This window comes from Cervus canadensis, chromosome 16, assembly GCF_019320065.1.
Source record: "Cervus canadensis isolate Bull #8, Minnesota chromosome 16, ASM1932006v1, whole genome shotgun sequence".
Lineage (NCBI taxonomy): Eukaryota > Metazoa > Chordata > Mammalia > Artiodactyla > Cervidae > Cervus > Cervus canadensis.
This window is the reverse complement of record NC_057401.1, coordinates 40,243,988-40,266,899: the sequence shown is the minus strand read 5'-3', so window position 1 is coordinate 40,266,899 and position 22,912 is coordinate 40,243,988. Positions and strand designations below refer to the sequence as shown.

The window sequence follows — 22,912 nt, the reverse complement described above, 5'->3', positions numbered from 1 at the left end:
ATATTTCAGAGCAAACAATTGCCTATAAGAAATAGAAATCTCCCCCTCCTAAAAAACAGATTCCGGCAAAAATGAAAATAAAAAGTAGAGACATGATCTATTAAGAAATCTTTTAAGTTCATTGCTAAACTGTCATTGGGCTATAATTAGGAAGTTCAAGGTTCATTTTTACAGAGTTTTTTATATTTCTACCTAGTTTGCTCTTGATGCCATGAGGGGATGAGAGCAAAATGGTACAATATTCATTTTGCTTTAAATACTTTCCTGCCCTACGGTCTAATTTTTGTTTGCATGCTAAGTCACTACAGTCATGTCCAACTCTTTGTGACCCTATGGACCATAGTCCACCAGGCTCCTCTGTCCATGGGATTCTCCAGGCAAGAATACTGGAGTGGGTTGCCATGCCCTCTTCCAGGGAATTTTCCCAACCCAAGGATCCAACACTAGTTTCTTGTGTCTCCCGCGTTGGCAGGCGGATTCTTCACCACTAGTGCTACCCATCTAATCTTTGGTTCTTTCCTAATTGAATAACCATCCCTACTATTTTAAAATTTGGTGTCTGTGTATGCTCTTACTTTTTGTCATTTTATTTTACTGCCTGACACCTACAGAATGAACGAGCACATCTGATTACTACTTGCCATGTGGTTTTCCTGTATTCTGATTGCTCAGAAGTCAGCGGCTTTTGCATCCAAGGTCATGTTTGGGCTTCCCAGGTGGCGCTAGTGGTAAAGGACCCACCTGCCAATGCAGGAGACTAAGAAACATGGGTTTGGTCCCTGGGTGGAGAGATCCCTTGGAGAAGGGCCTGGCAACCCACTCCAGTATTATTGCCTGGAGAATCCCATGGACAGAGGAGCTGGTGGGCTACGGTCCATAGGGTCACAAAGAATCGGATCCAACTAAAGCAACTTAGCACAAGATCATGTTTGGAATGTGGGGTTTTTTTCATTTCATATTTTTAGATTTTAATCTAAAATTAAATATACCTAAAAATAGGTATGTCATTCATTTTGACTAGATCAAATTCTCATCTGATATAATATCAGCATGTTAAATCATAAAAGAATGTGTATCCAGTACCATTTTTGCAAGGTAAAATTACAGCATTGAAGTTAGTTCTGATTGTTTTCACTTGAATAAAGTAAAGATGATTTCCAAAACGTTAACGAAATGGAAAGGGGGAAAGGACACATAGAGTCTGTAAATGAGTCTGTCCTCTGGTGAACTTTCGTTTTTGCCCATAATCTTCTGGAGGCAGGCTGTGGGCATAAAGCTTCCGTCTTCTCTGTTTCTACATGGTTACTGTGAAACACTGAACTGAAGTCTACACAAAGGAAAATAATTAGCAAATGGACTAATTCTGATTTTTAAATGCTTCTATTCTTTAATTTTAAGAGAATTTGACTTGCTTGGAAATGCCTCTTGAAAAATAAAAAAGTATTTAAGCCTAAGAAGGAACTATACTATCTTTGGCACGCTTTTGCAGGCTACTGTAGATGGATTCTAAACTTGGAATGCAAATAATAGTAACAATAACAATAGTGGTAGTAATAATGATAACAATGGCTAATACGTATTAATACCTTACTAAGTGCCAGTCACTGTTTTAAGTGCATGTAATGACATTTAATCCTTATAATGCCCTCTGAGGTAGTTACCATAATAACTCCCATTTATAGACCGAGAAACTAAGGTGCAGTGAGATTAAGCATTTTCACAAATTCATAGCAATTTAAACCCAGGCAGTCTGGCTCCAACATTGATAATCTTGACGACCATGCAATCCTGACTTAAGCAGTATTAAGTAGTATTACATGAGTAGTATTATTATATGAGAATTGCTAAGTTATATATTCAACAGTGTCGAGTTTGTTGGCGTTTTTTAACTGTAGAGTTTTGTAGAGAAAGCTATCCCTCTGAATACCAAATATGAGTGGATCATAGTAATTTTAGTAACTTTGCATACTGAGTTTTAACAAGGACACACCCTTTCTTCCCTCCTCTCCTTCTCACTTTTGGATGTCCTGAACCCAGGAGCCGTGACATGTGTCTTGTGGCAAGACGTTCACACGTGTCTGGTCCCATTTCAGTGGATGGAGTGCAGTGAAGGGCACTGAGGGTGGTGGAAGCTGGTTACGGTGGGCAGTGGCCAAAGCACTGGATTAGGCCCCAGTTCTTTGCTCCTGCTAGAATCCCTTTTGCTAGAGTAGAATCTCTTGCAGGGGGAAGTAGGGGAATTCTTCAAGGATGAACGGTATGTCCCCCAGGGTTACTGTCCCTGAGGGGACTCACAGACAAGCTGTCCACAGTTCTCTTTTGATTCCCCAAGTTGATACCAAAAGAGCTGGCTGATAACTAAATGGATGTTCTACCATGCTTGGAGACACTGCTTAAATTTGTACCACTTTAAAAGCTTATTACCAGCTAAGCAGGAAAAAAAAAAAAAAGTAAAATACTTGACATTTTGGTATCTGTGATATTAAAAAGAACTAATATTTAATATTCAAGTGGCAACAGCTTGTAGAGTTTGCACACAACATCCATAGGGATCGATTTTTCTCTAAAACGGCCTTTAGGAGCCTGCATTTTAACAGCTGACACCTCCATTCTCTGCATCCCTCTTCCCTGCCAGCACCGTGGGACACACATGGAGTGCAGCCGCAGATGAGTAACTCCTCACTGCAGGTTTGTCTATGCAAATAACGGAGGATGTGGGAAATGAGGAAAAATGCAGTTTCCACTGAATCAACCTCAGTGCCATCCGACTGCTAGAAATGAATAGATGTCTTTAGAGGGCTTTTCTCCATATGGTCTCTCAGCCCCCCTTACATCCTATCCACGAGAAGAGAGAACTGTCATTACCTAATTGGTCATCAGTCATCCCACACCTGTCCCAAGGCCACATAATGACAAATATACTGGTACCTGGCATTCTTCCAGCATGACTAATTGTCACAGTACTAATTCACTCACCTGTGGAATTTTCAACTTCCCCAGCCTGCTGTCAAGAAGATGCATAATAATAGAATAAAGGTTTAAAAATGCTGAACACTATGAAATATTTCACTTATATTCCACCAGAAAACTTCCATTTAAACATGTGTTGGTTGGCTATAATTATTCATTGCTGAGGTTAAAAAAAAAAAAAAAACTGGTCATATATACATTTACCTAGTAGAAAATTAGGAGACAAAGGGACAAATCTTTCAGACATAGAGGGAAAAAAAAATACTGATTAGATTGCCTAAAACCTGTTCCTTTATCTGTGTTTATTTACCTGTATTTACCTATTTGACTGTACCATATATTGTACCTTACAAAGCCCTTCATTTTTGTGTTAGTATTATTTAAGAAAATATTTTTTCTATTCAAACAGCAAGATAAAGGAGTAATTTGTTGGGGTTTTTTTTCCAAGAAATGTGGGAAAATTTAGGAGGGAGATATAGGCATGCATTAGTTTAATTAGGTAAAATGGTAAACCAAATTGTGATATCTTTGCATCTTTGCCAAGCACTCTGGCATGAGGATTTTTTTTAATGCTAGGCTATGTTTTTAAAAATTAATTAATTTTTAATCAATTGATATTAATTAATATTAAAAATTAATATTTGTCATGGAAAATTATTACCCACAATTATAATAGCTGACTTTTCTAAAGATCTTGTCATCTATTGCCCTCACTGTGGTATTGAGGTACATTTGATATACCTGTGAATATTACAAAGGAACTGTCGGGCCAATTTTAATATACTTACATAGTTGCCTATGATACAAGTAAAATTTAGAGATAAAAGCCAACCAGGATTTCCTCAAAAAAATTGAAGAGAATTGTTCATTTTATTCTCTATACTATTAAATACAAATTCTGTAGCTTGTTCATTAACCCATCCTGTAGTGTTAATTGGGTCATATGAGGAAAAAAACTTTCCCGGTCAAGTTTGGAAAATACTGGATTAAATACAGGCTTATCATCATTGCTACAAAATTTCACTTCAGAAAAGTCAATACACTAATGAGCATTCTTCAGAGAAGACATAAGGTCTTTTCCAACCTTGTTTGACCCGGCTGTTCCATCACAACACATCTCAGAAGCCAAGAGTCTGCAGAACAGGCTTCTGCCTTCCCATCACAGGTGCTCAATACACTTTAGCGAAATTTCAACATTATCCACTTTCAATTGAATCAAAATTGTCTGTGATATTCTTTCATGAGGATAAATATGCAAATAGAATCAGAAACACAAACTCATTTCTTCTAACCAGATCTCAGCCCACATCCTCAGAGGTAAAAGAGTAGTGAAATAATCCACTCTGGCATGTTGACCTACAGCAAGCTATTACTTAAAATAGGATTTTTAAGTGATAGAAAAGGAGAGAGGAAAACAGTAGCTTCATACTCGGCAACCGCCTTCCGTTTAGCATATCTGAAAGACCGTTTTCCTCATTTCAAAATTGATAGCCAACTTATTTTTTTGTTGTTTTGCTATTCAAATTTCTGTCCTCTTTTTTCTCCAGAGCTATTTGCTGTAACACTGAATTTTAAGCATCTCTAAAAATGCTTGATATGTTATTATTCTTTCCAGATATTCTCTGACAGCCAAGCCAAGAACATTAAGGAAGAAAGGAGGAATGAGGCTGGATACAGTGCAGTGAGAAAAGACATTTCAAGGAGAGGGGTACCTGCTACTCAGAGACTGGACTGTGGCATCAGAATGAGAACTTACCGATACTTCTTGCTTCTCTTTTGGGTTGGCCAGCCCTACCCAACTTTCTCAACTCCATTATCTAAGAGGACTAGTGGTTTCCCGGCAAAGAAAAGGACCCTGGAGCTCTCTGGAAACAGCAAAAATGAGCTGAGCCGTTCGAAAAGGAGCTGGATGTGGAATCAGTTCTTTCTCCTGGAGGAATACACAGGATCCGATTATCAGTATGTGGGCAAGGTAGGATTCCGTTGGGCTCTTTGACATTCTGGTTTTAAAAGCCTGAAGAAGTTACTTTTCATAAATAGAACAGGGAGGATGTGAACTCTTCTCCCAATACAGTAAGAATTGTTGCTTATCTGGTAAGACTTTTTTTTTTTTCACTTGAGTAGTTTCAGAAAGAAGACTGTAGCAAGAAGCTGAGAAATGTTAGCACTGCAACAAAGAGAGAGAAATGCTTCAGTTGAAAATGAAACGCCCACAACCATCCGCATAGGATTATCATAAATCCTTTAATTTTTACTTTAGCTTGAAAAATGTGGTCCAGCTATTCTATAAAGTAGGATGTATTAAAAATAGGAATAGAAAGATTTAGTTGTAAGGAAAGGAAGCTTCCTTTTTTTCTTATTCTGAGGGAAAAAAAAAAACATTCTGAGCTTTTGTCCTTTGGCCAGGTTCAAATTAACTATTTCTTAACTCTGCTACCTACAGAGCCGTCTATGCTCTGACCAAACGGAGATCTTTATCCTCAAAACCCACCACTGCCTTAGATTTAGTTGTGTTGCTGCTGCTTTTTTGTCTTGTCTCCAATAATTGCTAATAACCAGGCATTTCAAAAACTTATGATTTAATTGTAGCAAAGTTCACAAAAGAGGAAAATGGTTAGGTAAAGGTGCCATTTCCAAATATCATCTGACCATTTTATTGACTCCAGAAAGTAAAATGAGGAGGCATAGCTTATTATAGCCCTTACGGACTACTGGAGCTGAGTCAGGGAAACAGCTTGGTTATACTGCCATCATGAATTTCACTGAAATTTTATCATCAGTCACATTCCCACTGCAGAAGATCTGCATCCTGCTAAGAAGTGAGAAAGACAGGGATACAGGTCTGTACTTTGTAGATTCTCTGTTTCAGAACATGGTACTGATCAGGAAAATAATTGTCACACATCCTTTCTGTAAACAAACTAGGGACAAACATAATAGAGATGATAAAACATCTTCATTTATGAGTACCACTACAACTTTAGAACATCTATATTTGGATATCATGCAAATAGCATAAATTTTACAGATTCCAAGGGCTGCATGTTCACACTTCAATCTGTTATCAAATATCCCTGAATAACCAGATGCAAATATTCTTTTTAAGTATCTACCACAATAAATGAAGGAAAAGCATTCATGGTTTGGGCTGAGGTAACCAGGCATTTTTCCAATGAAGTGAATTATTAATGTGGCATAAAGTAAGGGAGGAAATATTCAGTGAAGGGGTGAACATCAACATGGATCCTTGAGAGACTAGCCTTGTATTTGCTATGAAATTCACACGCTGTGTGACTGCTGAAGAAAGACAGTCCACTTACTCATACTTCACTCCATTTCCTTTGTGAAATTTGAATAGCACTACATTAATAGGGCAATTATTGTAAAAAAAAAAATCTTATAATCTTGAAAGCACTTTCTACAATACAAATAACATTATTGTCATTAAAGATTAAGTTTTTTAAAGTGCTTTATTTAAATAATTGACTCCCCTTTTTCTTTTCTTCTTTTTCGTCTCAAATTGTGATGCCATTTTACATTAAAAAATAGCATATATTTTTAAATACAGATATTTCAAAACACTAAAAGCAGCAATGGGTAAAACCTCAGAAGAATCAGTTTTATGATTATAATTGTGAGAGGTAATATTGCCGTGGGGAAAAGTTGCGAGCTGTGGACTGAAGCAGATCTGAGGCCATTTCACTGTGCTGACAGGTGCCAGTTGTGTAGCCCACAAAGGTTGTTAACCTTTTCAGGCTTTGGTTTCTTCATCTAGAAAATGCAGAAGTAAAGCCTATGTACCTCATGGAGTTGCAATGTAAAGTGAGACAAGAACTAGTAGTTGGCACACAGTAGGTGCAGAAAGAAGTTATTGTTATCGATGAAAACTCCATTGAATACACTCTGTTAAAGCTTTAATGCATGGAAGCTGATTATTTTTATATCATTGCAAAAGTAAAATGATGTAATTAACAGATTTCTCAGTGGGTGGTAAATGGAGAGGCTTGTGGGAAAATCCCTTCACAATCACAGCTTCAATTTGATTCATTGGATTTGCATACTTTATTGGCAGCAAGAAAAATTGCCCTTCTTCCTCCCCTCATCTGCCCCTTCCCCACCTCCTTGATGTTCTAATCCATAAAGAAGAAATATCCGCTGGGGAAAAAGTCAAGCGCAATAAGTGAAGTTATCCTAGATGCCATCATTGCTCTATCAAATGTATGTAAGAGGTGTTCCTGAACTATTGATAAGGCATTTTCCTGAATCTGTCTTTATATTTTATCAACAAAGAGATAAGACTACAATTTTTTTTTACCACAATTAAAAGTGGGCCAAAAATAAATATTTAAAAAAGGAAAAACAGATTTGCTTCTCATGAGGCAACAGGTTGGTCCACTTTTTTTGCACTGCACAACTTTTCCACATTGATTTCTGCACCATATTTGCTTTTTAACATGGGCTTCCCCAGTGGCTCAGCAGTAGAAGAATCCACCTGCAATGCAAGAGACACAGGTTCAATCCCTGGATGGGAAAAATACCCTGGAGGAAGACATGCCAACCCACTCCAGTGTTCTTGCCTGGAGAATCCCATGGACAGAGAAGCCTGGCAGGCTACAGTCCATAGAGTCACAAAGAGTTGGATACGACTGAAGCAACTTAGCACACGCACGTGCATTGTGGGAAACTCAGCTTCACAAATCTTAGTATATGACATCATCAAAAGGAAGGTAGCACCACCGACTGTTGAAACTGTGAACTACTCTGAGTTAGTAATTCGCAAGATGTCTGATACCTCAAGGGTTGCTGTGTTTCCCTCAATTTTTAAAAATATTTCCCGATGCTGCAGTGAGTTCCCTGCTGCACGCCAGGGTGCCTTGATGCAAACTCTGAGAACCAAAAGACTGTGGTTAGATTGGCATATAAAGATGTACAAAAACTAATAGAACCTTAAACTGTGCTATTGTGCTAAGTCGCTTTAGTCCTGTCGGACTCTTTGCAACCCCATGGACTGTAGCCCGCCAGGCTCCTCTGTTCGTGGGATTTTCCAGGCAAGAATACTGGAGCAGGTTGCCATTTCCTCCTCCAGGGCATCTTCTTGACCCGGGGATTGAACCCACGTCTCCTGCATCTCCTGCATTGCAGGTGGATTCATTACCACTGCACCACGTGGGAAGCCCATAAATAATAGCTACTCAAAGCCTATTCTTAAGACCTTAAACTGAAAAGACTCAACTTTTCATGTAACAGATAGAGGCATTAACTGAGGAAAAGTAAGGCCAGTGAGCAAATGCACTTAAAGTAGAAGAAAGACGTTTTTACATTGTAAGTAATGTAATATTTATATGTGTGTTCTGTTTATATTTATATATGCATTCCTTGGTTCCAGTTATTTGGGTGCAAGTCAATAGGGATGACAGTAACAATGGAGGAAAATGAGAGAATGGGTGTGGGAGCAAGAGGCTACCAGGTGTAGAAGGAAAAAAAAAGAAAGCCACATAAGCATCCACGAAACAGCAGAAAATGGATCTGGAGGCTAGAGTGATAGCCAAGGGGAATTTGCTATATGGCTCAGGAAACTCAGAGGCTTCTCTATCAATCTAGAGGGTGGGATGGGGCAGGAGATGGGAGGGAGGTTCAAAAAGGAAGGGATACATGTATACCTACAGCTGATTCATGTCGAGGTTTGACAGAAAACAACAAAATCTGTAAAGCAATTATCCTTCGGTGAAATAAATAAATAAAACCATGAAGTGAATACAAGATGAGCTTTAAAACTGAAGCACAAAGTTAGCAAGACCTTCCTTCTCATGTTGTCTTAATGCGTCCATTCGTGTGTGTATGTGTGTGTGTGTGTGTGTGTGTGTTCAGTTGCTTTTTTAGTCATGTCCGACCCTTTGCAATGCCATGGACTGTAGCCAACCAGGCTTTTCTGTCCAGGGGGATTCTCCAGGCAGGAATACTGGACTGGGTTGCCATGACCTCCTCCAGGGGATCTTCCTGACCCAGGGATCAAACCCATGTCTCTTACATCTCCTGCATTGACAGACGTGTTCTTTACCACTAGCATCACCTGGGAAGCCCCACTGTCTTAATTAACGCTCCTCCGCATTTCTCTCTGGCCAGAAAGATTTACACAGAAACATGTGCATGGCACAGCTAGCAAGGGACGCACTTATTGTGTATAGAAGTGAGGAAGGGCCGGTTAATTTTCTCTCTCTGGGCCTGGTGCACTGGGAAGACCCAGAGGAATCGGGTGGAGAGGGAGGTGGGAGGGGGGATCGGGATGAGGAATACATGTAAATCCATGGCTGATTCATGTCAATGTATGACAAAAACCACTACAATATTGTAAAGTAATTAGCCTCCAATTAATAAAAATAAATGATAAAAAAAAAGTGAGGAAGGCCAGTTACAGCTGAAAGATTGACAACCCAAACTCTGATTTATGAGACAATTCTCAACACCTCTACTCACCTGAAAAGGTAGTGGCAGGTGGGGGTAGAAAGAAGTGGTCCTGTATTGGGTAAAAGTTTGTGAGCTTAAGATATAGGTATCGATACAGATAAGGAGGATATTGTTTTCTAAAATATATAACCATTTGGGGGGAACTTTTAGCTGATTTAGCATAAGTGGTCTCTGTGCCACCTGGGAGCTTATTAGAAATGTAAATTCTTAGGCCCCCACCTGCGATCTATTGAATCAGAATCTGCTTTTCAACAAAAGCAGAATTTTAGGTGAATTTTATGCATATTAAGGGGCTTCCCTGGTGGATATGTGGTAAGAAATCTGCCTGCAGCACAGGAAACAAGGGCCTGCGGGTTCAATCTGTGGTTTGGGAAGATGACCTGGAAAAGGAAATGACTACCCACTCCAGTGTTCTTGCCTGGGGAATCCCATGGACTGAGGAGCCTGGCGGGGTACAGTCCATGGGGTCACAAGAGTCAGACACGACTTAGCGACTAAACCACCACCACCACTGTACAAGTTAACATTTGAGACGTGCTGCTTTTAAAAATATGTATGTTGGCCTGAGTCTCACTTCCCCAGAGATTCCGATTTAGTTGCTTTTTAATTAAGTATTTATGATTCTAATTTGTGGTGAAATTTGAGAACCACTGCCCTAGGAGAATATTATTGGCAATAATTATAGCAAGATGTGGCAAGCTCAGTGATAAAATGGGCATCCCCAAAGGATTGTGGAAATACAAAAGACAGGGGCTAACTGGGCTTGGGGGTTCAGCAAAGCTTCCTAGAGGAGGTGGTGGGATTGGGATCATGTCTTAAGGGAAGAGCATGCGTTAGCCCACACAGCAGAGGGAGAGTTACCCAGACTTCCCAATTAACTGAATGCAGAAGCCAAGAGAAAGCAGGAGGTTCCAAAAGTCAGAGACTTCAAGATAGAACAATCAGGATTGTGAAAATGTCACTGATGCCAGCACAGCAAACAGAAAAAGGTGCATGTTTTCTTGTTAATGGTTAAAGGAAAGAGTATTGGATTCTATGAAAAATCACTTAGATTATCTTTCAGTTCAGTTCAGCTGCTCAATCATGTCCAACTCTTTGCCACCCCATGGAATGCAGCACGGCAGGCTTCCTTGTGCGTCACCAACTCCCAGGGCCTACTCAGACTCATGTCCATTGAGTCGGTGATGCCATCCAACCATCTCATCCTCTGTCATCCTCTTCTCCTCCTGCCTTTGATCTTTCCCAGCATCAGGGTCTTTTCAAATGAGTCAGTTCTTCACATCAGGTGGCCAAAGTATTGAAGTTTCAGCTTCAGCATCAGTCCATCCAATGAACATTCAGTACTGATTTCCTTTAGGATAGAATGGTTGGATCGATCTCCTTGCAGTCCAAGGGACTCTCAAGAGTCTTCTCCAACACCACAATTCAAAAGCATCAATTCTTCAGTGCTCAGCTTTCTTTTTAGTCCAACTCTAACATCCATACATGACTACTGGAAAAACCATAGCTTTGAATAGATGGACCTTTGTTGGCAAAGTAATGTTTCTGCTTTTTAATATGCTGTCTAGGTTGGTCATATCTTTTCTTCCAAGGAGCAAGCATTTTTTAATTTCATGGCTACAGTCACCATCTGCAATGATTTTGGAGCCCCCAAAAATAAAGTCTGTCACTGTTTCCATTGTTTCCCCATCTGTTTGCCATGAAGTGATCTTTGGCTATATGTAAACTGAATAGAAAAATAAGAGAGAAGCATTGTAATTTTCCATTTTCAGAAAATTCCATGTCCTTCCTTTCAGCTTTACATAATATAGCAATTCCTTGATAATTGGTATATAGTCTAAAATTAAATTCAGTAAGAACATAGGTAGATATAGATTAGACTTTGAAGACATTGTTGTATTGTTATGCATTAATACAAAGATGAATATATTTAAAATCTCAGAACTATGCACATTTATAGGCAAAAAATTCACATATTATCATTAAACAACACACAGCAATGATTAACTCCCTTGCCTCCTCCATTTTATCCTTCACAGTGTTCTTAATCCTCTTATTCCACACAATGTATTGGTAAAACTAGTCTCCATTAGAAGCTCTCAAGGTGCTTCTATTTTTAGTAGCATATCAGATCCAATTCTGTGGAATTTGATAAACTGTATATTTCATAGATATTTTCTGATGTTAGCTTTTTGGAAGTTGGTAAAGGTTCCCTTTGGGGGAGTTTATCCAAAAATTGATCCGCTGTGCTTTTTTAAATACCATGAAAATGTGAGTTCTCTTTGAGGCTCTGACGTACAGGTCCTCCTAATATGCCTTTCTCTTGAGTCTTTAAAATTAATGTCTCCCCAATTCAACAAAGCCACTAGTCTTAGGATAATTAGACAGTAATGTTTTAATGGCCCATAGGAATAAAAGTTGTCAGACATATACACCTTTACAATTAGGAATGAAGCATCATTTGTTCCTATAATTACATGGTCCAAATTCAATAAACATGAAGCAATATTTTATTCGTTCAGAAAGACCATTTGAAAGATGCCATTATTAAGAGATTACTTTCTTATATTATTATTTTTTTTTAAAGATCATAAGCTTAGGAGTAGAGACCTCCTGATACTAATTTGACGGACGGTTTGGAGACTCATTTAACCACTGTTGCTTGAACATCAGCATCAGATTAAATCATCATCATAGCTAACAATTACTGAGTTTTGCTTTGTCTCAGACACACTGCTAATGTCTCAGGTACACTCCTCACCAATGAGGTTCAACCTAATACCTAGAGAATATTTATATCTCTGTTTTACAGAGGAGTAAACTAAGGCTCAGATAGGTCCACTGCTTTAGCGTGAAGTCTCCTACTGCTTGAACTTGGCGGTTGGCCTCTGTCGACCTCACAGTTTCTGTGTTATATCCCCGACCGTGTACATCCACTACATCAGAGAGCCATTTTGAGGCTCAAATGAAGAAACAGTCCTAGAACATGAACATGCTTTAGCATTCAGAGATTGCTTTCAATTCAATACCACAAATACCTACTGAGGACCTGAGGGGTGAAACCCAAGGGTAGAGAGAAAAGGGAAAAAAAAATTAAAGACTACTTTTGAAGAGTTACACAGATGTGTTTGCATAATGATTACTTATATTCTTTCAATTTTTCTTGATTTTAATTTCCAGAACATATCAGTGTTATTCAAAATAGTTATATGTGAGCATTTTAAAATTAGATATGCTATTAGTGGTGTTTCTAGTCATCATGATGAAAAAGTGACTTTTCTTTTTATTTCCCTTGATAACCTTCTCTAAACTTCTGTTCTGGTTCAGTCACCTGCAATAATCTTTTCTCCCCATGTCAGAACAAGTGCCTTGGGCACATCTTTATTCTTCATCATTTAAATTTAATGCTCAGAAATTTTTAACATTTTCATATTTCAACTGGTTAGTGTATTTAAGAAAACTTGGCTTCACTTGCTCCTTGGACGTACTTTTAAAAAATATTTCAAAAAGCAACTACCCAACTGCCCATAACTGGCAGTAATCCTCATTTTGTTTCCACTATCCGTGAACTGATTTCACCTTCTTTATGACAAAAGCCTTAATTTCTTATTTTATATTTAAGAAAATGTCCTTGGTAACAGCAATTCACTGAGTCCTGACCTTCCCTGTCTGCAGTCACTCACATGGAGAACAGAACAGTTAGAATGTCTGACCTTGGCCATAAAGCCAAAGGCAGTGTTTGGCTGCCTGGGTCACACCAACAGAGGAAAGTATGGAAAGCCAAACAAGAGCCCAATCCCTAATCCTGCAACTTCCATGCTATTATGCCCGTGGAATCCTATATCCTTCTGCTTATAATTCAATTTGTTGAAGAAAATGGAGGGATCAAGCTGAATAAAAGAGAGTTAAAGGTTCAAATCCTTTTTGTTCCCACTGAGCTATTTTCCCCTCCATGCTTTACAAACCAAACAGAACTAGAGGTTGTCAGAAGGTTACAGAGACTCTGCATGCTCATTATAACAAATCCCTCTGAATCTAGCCTATAGACATTGTTAAGTATTTCTTTATGCACCACCTTAACTTGTTTGTACTATTATGGAACCATGTAAATATTTGATTTGCACCAGAGTTCTTCATTTTTTGTCATGTTATGGGTCCACTCCAGACACGTAGCAGAATGGTAACATAAATGTAGAGAATGTCAACATCCCAGTTTACATGTCTTTTAGAATCAGAATTGCTAATTATCATTTTGATTGACTCATTCAAAAATCAGATAAAAATCCCTGACATATTGGTAGTCAACAGTCAGCGGATTCTTAAACCACTGATTTATTTCATTTCCATTGGCTTCCCTGGGTAACTCAGCTGATAAAGAATCTGCCTGTGATGCAGGAGACCCTGGTTCAATTCCTGGGTTGGGAGGATCTGCTGGAGAAAGGATAGGCTACCCACTCGAGTATTCTTGGGCTTCCCTGGTGACTGAACTGGTTCAGAATCTGCCTGCAATGCAGGAGACCTGGGTGCGATCCCTGAGTTGGGAAGATCCCCTGGAGAAGGGAACAGCTACCCACTCCAACTACCCACTCTGGCCTGGAGAATTCCATGGACTGTATAATCCCTGGGGTTGCAAAGAGTCGGACATGACTGAGCAATTTTCACTAGTTCACTTCTCTCACATTGATATGAATGACAGGTTTGGTGCATTATTTTAAATATGAAAAACTACGAATATATTGTAACCAGAAAAAAATTATGTATAGCATCTTCCAGTTTTCTAGTCACAGAAAGTACATGTGCGCAAGAAAAAGGAGATATTTTAAAAGATTAAAATGTATACATGTGTGAAATATATGGATAAGTATTTTAGGTGGATTGATGTGTTTCAGAAGACTTGAGGGCAGTAATGAAAGCATAACAAAAACCCTGAAATCTCAGTCTGGATGTGGGATTTAATGCTGACTAGAGGGAACGGAGATTGGAGTTAAGAAGACTGTTGAAGAAGCTATCTCAGTTACGGCATTTTCAAATAGATTTGGAGAGAAAATGCTTTTCATTCATTCAACAGTTATTCACCGGAGACTGTGACGTTAATAGCATGGGCAGCGTGCCTATGTTTGATCCTTAGCTACACTGCGACTACTTGGGTAATATTGGGCGAGTTATTTAACTTCTCTCTGCCCTCCATTTCTTCAGCTGTTAAATGAGGGGAGTGATAAAGTTGTTGAGGTGAGGATTAATTAAGGTAATATACAGAAAGAGCTTAGAATGTGACCAGCATATCATACTCACTAGCAAGGATCTAAGGGAAGACCAGAGTAAGGAGGAAAACACCCTCCCAGTGCTATCAAGTGCATCTTCAGAGGACAGGAAAGGTGAAGAGAAGAATGGACCCAAGGTGCCCAGGTGAGGGTGTCACTATTATTTAGTCTCCTTCTCTGAAGTCAAGTATTACAGGCCAGAAGATGGGACCAGAGCAGCTAAGGCAGCCGCAAACACAACTCATCAACAGCGATTCAAAGTTCTCTTTGTTATCTCAAATAAACTAAAGATAACATGAGCACTACACTTAATGTAATTTGATGATCCTGGTGACTCTTGTAGATCCTCCTATTAAGGCTATTTCTCATTTCATTTTAAAAATCATTATTTAACACCACAGCTTGGAGTTTATATTATTTAAACTACTGTGAAATGTTATAAAACTTCAATGCATCTAACAGTCAAAAATGACTATTGCACTTAGGATATAATAATGTTTCAAATTGGAATTATAGTAGCTAAGTTGTTAAGTTGGATTTAATAACATAAGATCCTTATATTATTGAACCAAAGTTTATTATTGTGGGGAAATTACTTTTGATTTACTTATTTAATTACCCTTTTTAAGAACAACAAAACTTTTTAAACTTTGACCTTTAGTATATTGAGTACTAATTTATATTGGGTTCTAGGTCTGATCTTTCAGTTAATACTTTAGATATTGTATTTAAACCTTTGACTATCCATGTCTTTATAAACTCTGCAAGACCCTAAACTACATACTTCACCCATCTTTTTATCCTTAAAGATACCAAGCACAGATTTTGCACATTGGAAACAAATATTACTTCAATTAAGCAGCAATGACCACAAAAGATAAAAACCTGCCATATTTTCTAAAAACTTCCTACCAGCTTACTGGTGTGGATGATTTGATATGGATATCGTTGATAGTGTTTTGAGTTGTTGACAACTGAAAATCTAGTCTTTAAAGTTCAAGGATATGTTAGGTAGTAAATATTTAAACCAAATTCATTGTGAAAGTCTTTCCATAGAAACTATTTCTAAAAATTTCACATCAAAATGACACAGGTATTTATACTAGAAGAAAACGCGAGCTTCCTTAGTAGAAACCAGAGACATTAAAGATAACACAGTTGTATGTACATCTAAAAGAAAGATAAAAATGAAAATACATAACAAATAATACTGTATCATAAAAGTTGGTTCCTTTAAGACTTTTACAAATTAAAAGTCAGACATTATTTAGGATCTCACAGAAGAAAGTTTGTAACAAATTGAGAAAAAGCCGGGGTTCACCAATAGAAAAAAATATTTTCCTGAAACTCCTGAGAAGCTACACTGTGCAGACGACTCAAGTGCTCAGTGAAAGAAAAATCATTTAAGACCTAAGAATGTTGATTACAGTGATCCACAAAAAATCAGCTATAGAGAAAAATGGAATAACAGAGGGAGAGAAAAATTCTGTATAATGACTAATTCTTTTTTTTTTTTTTTACCAACTATATATTCTTCTAATCAACATATTTTGAGTTCTCACAGGAAAAATAATCATTTCTGAAAAATAATCTCATAACTGTTTCTACTATTTATAAGTACAATTCAGAAGCAAAACATGAAAGAGAAGATGCCAAGAAAGTTCTGCTTTAAAACAGTTATGTAAAACTTTAGCATGCTTTATTGTTTTCTTTTCATTAGTTGTGAAGCTTAAGAATCTGGCTCATTTACATAATCTATATCCTAGCATTGTTTCTTTTTTGTTTTCCCAGTGAAGATAAATACGTCCAGGAAGCAAACTTTCCCTTCAGAAATCAAATTAAGCCATTTTTATACCTGCGTATTCTCTAAGTTTGAGATTACTGCCAAGTAAAAGTGTTTAAAAAAATTTTTTTAAGAAATCAATAAAGTAGAGTAGGTTATAAGAAGTTACTTTATCATCCATTTGTATCTTGAGTGTTCTATCTACTCTCCCAACTCTATATATTCTGTAAAAAGAAGAAAAGGGAGGAACCGTTTACAATTGTACAAAAGCTATGATCTTGACAATCACCAATCTACCTGCCTCTTAGGAGGAAATATGATTTCAAAATCAAATCAAGAAAATTAGGTGACTTGGGCAGACTTGAGTGGCAATACTTTAATTTTGTCTCCTTTCCAACAGACTGGACATCATGTTACTTAAGTTTTAAAGTGATAATGAGGCAGGCACAATCTTTACCACAATTCAAACCATCAAGTAACTGCAAAGAAGCGGGGCCGGGGAGGGTGCTGGATAGGGAGCAACAGAACAGAAAACGAAACACAAGATCATCCCCTTGCAGGTGAAGAGGCATCTTAGATGGTTTTTCAGCAGAATCTTATTGCAAGAAATTTGTCATGAGACAAGAGCAATGATAATACTTTTCCAGATTTTATCAAGCACTACCGTTTACAAACTACTCTGTACATACAGAATTCCTCGTGATCTGAGCACGGTTCCAGTTGAGTGTGATTCAATCCTTTTGGGTGTGAGACGTTAAGAGACCACACACAGCTCCACTACCAGCAGAGTGCCAGAGGTGGGGATGGAGTTCAGATCTTTGATGTGATTTAGTCTAGTACTCTTCCCTTAAAAGACATCATTACCTTGTTAAAGTAGTAGAGGGTATTTCAGGCATGGTGGGCAAATAGAACGGTAGCATAAGGGCTTAGAAGTTAGAGCACTGAGTTTTGTTATTCTGTCACTGAGTCATGTCCAACTCTTTGGGACCCCATGGACTGCAGCACATCAGGCTCCCCTGTCTTTCACTATCTCCCAGAGCTTGCTCAAATTCATGTCCATTGAGTCAGTGATGCTTCCAACCATCTTTTTCTCTGTTGCCTACTTCTCCTCCTGCCCTCAATCTTTCCCAGGACCATGGTCTTTTCCAATAAGTCAGCTCTTCCCATCAGGTAGCCAAAGTATTAGAGCTTCAGCTTCAGCATCAGTCCTTCCAATGAATACTCAGGATTTCCTTTAGGATTGACTGGTTTGATCTCCTTGCAGTCCAAGGAACTCTTAAGAGTCTTCTCCAGCACCACAATTCAAAAGCATCAATCCTTTGGTCTTCAGCCTTCTTTATGGTCTAACTCTCATATCCGTACTTGACTACTGGAAAACCCATAGCTTCAACTATACAGACCTTTGTCGGCAAAGTGATGTCGCTGTACTGAGTTTAGGGCACAGACATCACTGTGAGAACGCTGTTTCTAGAAAAGAACAACACAGTTCCTATGATAGTTTCTTTTGTTAGATTGTGGGAATTATCTTTCTGAACTGACTGGCCTACTTTTATGCATCTGTTTGTGAGTTATACCAGTACAGAATTGCTATTCAGTATATCATAACTTAATCTCCAAATTCAGTAAATGCACACTGGATTCATGCAAAGCTATTAAGGAAAGCAGTGAAATTGGAACCCATCTTGGAATCTAGTTCTTAAGGAAGCAGTTGGAGGTCACTGTCTATTTCCCTTGCAAATGTTCCTTGGCCTCTAGCCCACCTTACTTCTGGATGATCCTGATATGGCCATCCAGATTGGACACATTTTTTTTTTCACTGATTGTTTCCTAGTTATTCCCTTAAAGCAAAAAACAGAAACAGAAAACAAAGCTATTCAAATTGTTTAAGAATTTATAAGCTGTTCCCCTGCAAGAAAAACTAAAGCTAATAAATGAACTCATAACTTTTTCTCCTAGAATTGCTCACTATTATTTCTTCACTGTATGAGTGGGTTACAGAATTCAATTTAATCATCATTTATTGGACATGTACAGGATGCTTGGGAGTTATGAATTTGAATGAGAAATAATCTCTCCCTAAAGCAAACTACTTGTTTTATAAAGAGATGGCTTTAACTTTTTTAGATCCTAAGTAAGAGTCAACATAACTATATTATATCCAATATGTTTTTTACCTTTGAGGAAAAACACATTTAGGGAAAAGTCCATTAGCTAGTGAGGAATAGAATTTTTTTTTAATTTCTGCTGCTTGAATCATCATGTCTCAAATGTCTGCATTTATTAATATTTTCTTCCAAAGTCTATTTGTCAGGAAGAGAAGGTGAGAGGGGACAGGCGGAGTATATGTATGTATGTGTGTCCTTAGATTTGACAATTACTGAAGAGAGTATACCTAAAGGCAAAAAGTTGGATTGTAACTAGTGAGTTACAATGCCTTACTAAATCAATTTTCGACTGGGTATCTGGCTCTCAGCTTGATTTACCACTGGCTTTTTGAAAATGAAAATGTTAGACTAAACAGGAGCTGAGACTAATGTCTCAGTCTGCCAAAGACCTTGGACTTCCAGAGCCAAGCAAAAGGCAGTAAACAACGCCTTTTTGGGAAAATAACTGCATGCGGTGAAGAAATCAAAATGCATTTGTTTAATTGATAAATCCCAAATGAACAACAACATCTATCACAGTTTATATCATTTGTGCCAATAGAATTTACAAATAACTTAGCCTGGGGTCTCTTATAGTAAATATAATGAACTCAATAGTGTTTATAATTATGGTAGGGAGTGCTGACTGGTAGTATGCTCTGATGTGAGTGAACAAGCAGATCTTGGTAAACTCCCTGGGTCTGCTGTTAACTTTGGATAAATTACTTAACTTCCCTGAATGAAGTTTCTCTGTAAAATAGAGAAAATAAAGCTTATCTCCTGGAGTGATTATGAGTATTAACTGATTAACAAATGAAGCACTCCTGCAGTTCAGTTCAGTCGCTCAATCGTGTCTGACTCTTTGCAACCCCGTGAACCGCAGCACACCAGGCCTCCCTGTCTGTCACCAGCTCCTGGAGTCCACCCAAACCCAGGTCCATTGAGTTGGTGATGCCATCTAACCATCTCATCCTTTGTCATCCCCGTCTGCTCCTGCCCTCAATCTTCCCAGCATCAGGGTCTTTTCCAATGAGTCAACTCTTCACATTAGGTGGCCAAAGTATTGGAGTTTCAGCTTCAACATCAGTCCTTCCAATGAACACCCAGGACTGATCTCCTTTAGGATGAACTGGTTGGATCTCCTTGCAGTCCAAGGGACTCTCAAGAGTCTTCTACAACAACACAGTTCAAAAGCGTCAATTCTCCTGCAGTATCTAACACATAGTAAGTGTTCACCAAGGATTAGTTTTCTTCCTTCTTTACTAAAATTCTTGAAGGACCACCTGCAGTTCCAGCTCACCTTGAATTTCAAAGATAGAGAACTACCTTAGTTTGCTATTGCCACTGTAATGAATGATCACAAACTTAATAGCTTAAAACAGTACAAGTTTATTATCTTATAGCTTTGGAGGTCAAAAGTCTGAAATAGGTTTCACTAGGCCACAATCAAGATGCCTGCAAGATGTCTTTCTGGAGGCTGTAGGGGAGGATCTGTTATCTCCTTGCCTTTTTGAGCTTCTAGATGCTGTCTGGTCTACTTGGTTCATGGAGACCTCCTTTCCTCCATCTTCAAAGACAGCAGCATACCATCTTCATCTCTCTCTCTCTCCTCCTCCTCTCCATCATCACAGTTCCTTCTCTGATCCCAACTCTTCACTGCTTCTTACCCTTATAAGGACCCTGGTAATTACATTGAACTCACCTGGATAATCCAACCTAATCTTCCTACTTGAAAATCATCTTAATCACCCCTGTAAAGTATTTTTTGCCATGTAAGGTGACGTGACAGTCACTGGGAATTGGGACATGAACATTTTGGGAGAGCCATTATTCTGCTTACCCCAACTATTATAGCACTAAAGTTTTGTTCATTTAATAGTTACTCTGGTACTTTTGACATTAAATTCAAGATATTGAGTGTAAAAGATAAATGTCAAGGGAGTTAATACATTTCTCCTGAGTTTAGATTTTAAATTCTTTTGCTTTTAGCACTTTTGTCAAAAATTCTCCTTCACATAATGCAGGGTCTGTTTCCGTGGTTATTAAATCTAACAAAAGATAAAAGATTGAATTGAATGGGGTCATATGGAAACTCTGCAAATGCAGACCACTTCCTGGTATTATATGAACATATTTTTAAAGTTACAGCATATGAAATGAGAAAAAATATAGAAGGATAAACAGATAGATATATAGATATAGGATTCAATCAGTGGTTCTCAAAGGAAGCACTTTTGTCCCCTAGGGGACATTTGGCAATGTCTGGAGACATTTTTGATGGTCACAACTTGAAAGGTGCCACGGGTAGCCAATGGGGAGGGGCCAAAGATGCTGCTAAAATCTTGTAATGCCCAGAATGGAGTTACCCAGCCCTAAATGTGAATAGTACAGAGGTCAAAAATCCTGAATTAGATAGATCTTTATAACTCATCACTTAAAATATTGTTTGATACAGAGTAAATCTTTAATGAATGTCATAGTTCAGTTCAGTTCAGTTCAGTTGCTGTCATGTCTGACTCTTTGTGATCCCATGGACTGAAGCATGGCAATCCTCCCTTTCCATCAACAAATCCTGGAGTTTGACCAAACTCATGTCCATTGAGTTGGTGACACCATCCCATCTCATCCTCTGTTGTCCCCTTCTCCTCCAGCCTTCAATCTTTCCTAGCATCAGGGTCTTTTCAAATGAGTCGGTTCTTCACATCAGGTAGCCAAAGTATTGGAGTTTCAGCTTCATCATCAGTCCTTCCAATGGATATTCAGGACTGATTTCCTTTAGGATGGACTGGTTGGATCTCCTTGCAGTCCAAGGGACTCTCAAGAGTCTTCTCCAACACCACGGTTCAAAAGCATCAATTCTTCAGTGCTCAGCTTTCTTTATAGTCCAACTCTCACATCCATACATGACTACTGGAAAAACCATAGCTTTGACTAGACAGACTTTTGTTGGCAAAGTAACGTCTCTGCTTTTTAATATGCTGTCTTGGTTAGTCATAACTATTTTTCTTCCACGGACCAAGCGTCTTTTAATTTCATGGCTGCAGTCACCATCTACAGTGATTTTGGAGCCCAAAAAAGTAAAGTCTGTCACTGTTTCCACTGTTTCCCCATCTATTTGCCATGAAGTGATGGGACCGGATGCCATGATCTTAGTTTTCTGAATGTTGAGTTTAAGCCAACTTTTTCACTGTCCTCTTTCACTGTCATCAAGAAGCTCTCTAGTTCTTCTTTGCTTTCTGCCATAAGGGTGGTGTCATCTGCATATCTGAGGTTATTGATATTTCTCCCAGCAATCTTGATTCCAGCTTGTGCTTCATACAGTTCAGCGTTTCTCATGATGTACTCTGCATATAAGTTAAATAAGCAGGATGACAATATACAGCCTTGACATACTCCTTTCCCGATTTGGAACCAGTCTGTTGTTCCACGTCCAGTTCTAACTGTTGCTTCCTGACCTGCATTTCTCAAGAGGCAGATCAGGTGGCCTGGTATTCCCATCTCTTTCAGAATTTTCCACAGTTTGTTGTGATCTACACAGTCGAAGGCTTTGGCATAGTCAATAAAGCAGAAGTAGATGGTTTTCTGGAACTCTCTTGCATTTTTGATGATCCAATGGATGTTGGCAATTTGATCTCTGGTTCCTCTGCCTTTTCTAAATCCAACTTGAACATCTGGAAGTTCATGGTTCACATACTTTTGAAGCCTGGCTTGGAGAATTTTGAGGATTACTTTGCTAGTGTGTGAGATGAGTGCAATTGTGTGGTAGTTTGAGCATTCTTTGGCATTGCCTTTCTTTGAGATTGGATTGAAAAGTGACATTTTCCAGTCCTGTGGCCACTGCTGAGTTTTCCAAATTTGCTGGCATATTGAGTTCAGCACTTCCCCAGCATGACCTCTTAGGATTTTTAAATAGCTCAACTGGAATTCCATTCATAGAATTGAATGTAAATATCCAGAGAAAATATTTATGTTGTAGGTAACAGACTAGACTATGGTGTCAAAGTACCCTGACTCAAATCCTTCTCCTGTTGGTTGTATGATGCTGAGAAGTCACTGACTCTTACCTTACCTCAGTTTACTCATCAGTTGAGGTGATAGGGAGATGGTAGTAATGAGTAATAAATTATATAATCTATGTAACAAGTTACAGCACATTACTTGGCCCATAGTATGGCTTCATAAATGTTTGCTATTATTATTTTCCCAAATCCTAGATAGACCCTTACCAAATGATTAATCAGATAAGAGAAAACTTAAAGATAAAATATTTTCCACTGTTATAAAAGTCA

General features: G+C 38.4%; 1 protein-coding gene across 2 annotated transcripts in view; it reads left to right on the top strand.

Annotated features, from left to right (window-relative positions):
* The window catches only part of CDH6 (cadherin 6), a 142,654-nt gene that overhangs the window by 73,623 nt on the left and 46,119 nt on the right, over positions 1-22,912 (top strand). For both annotated transcript variants that reach the window (XM_043488899.1, XM_043488901.1), the window contains exon 2: positions 4,586-4,942. In XM_043488899.1, coding sequence (XP_043344834.1) covers positions 4,715-4,942 — 228 coding nt within the window. In that variant the 5' untranslated portion in view covers positions 4,586-4,714. The remainder of the gene's footprint in view (positions 1-4,585; positions 4,943-22,912) is intronic.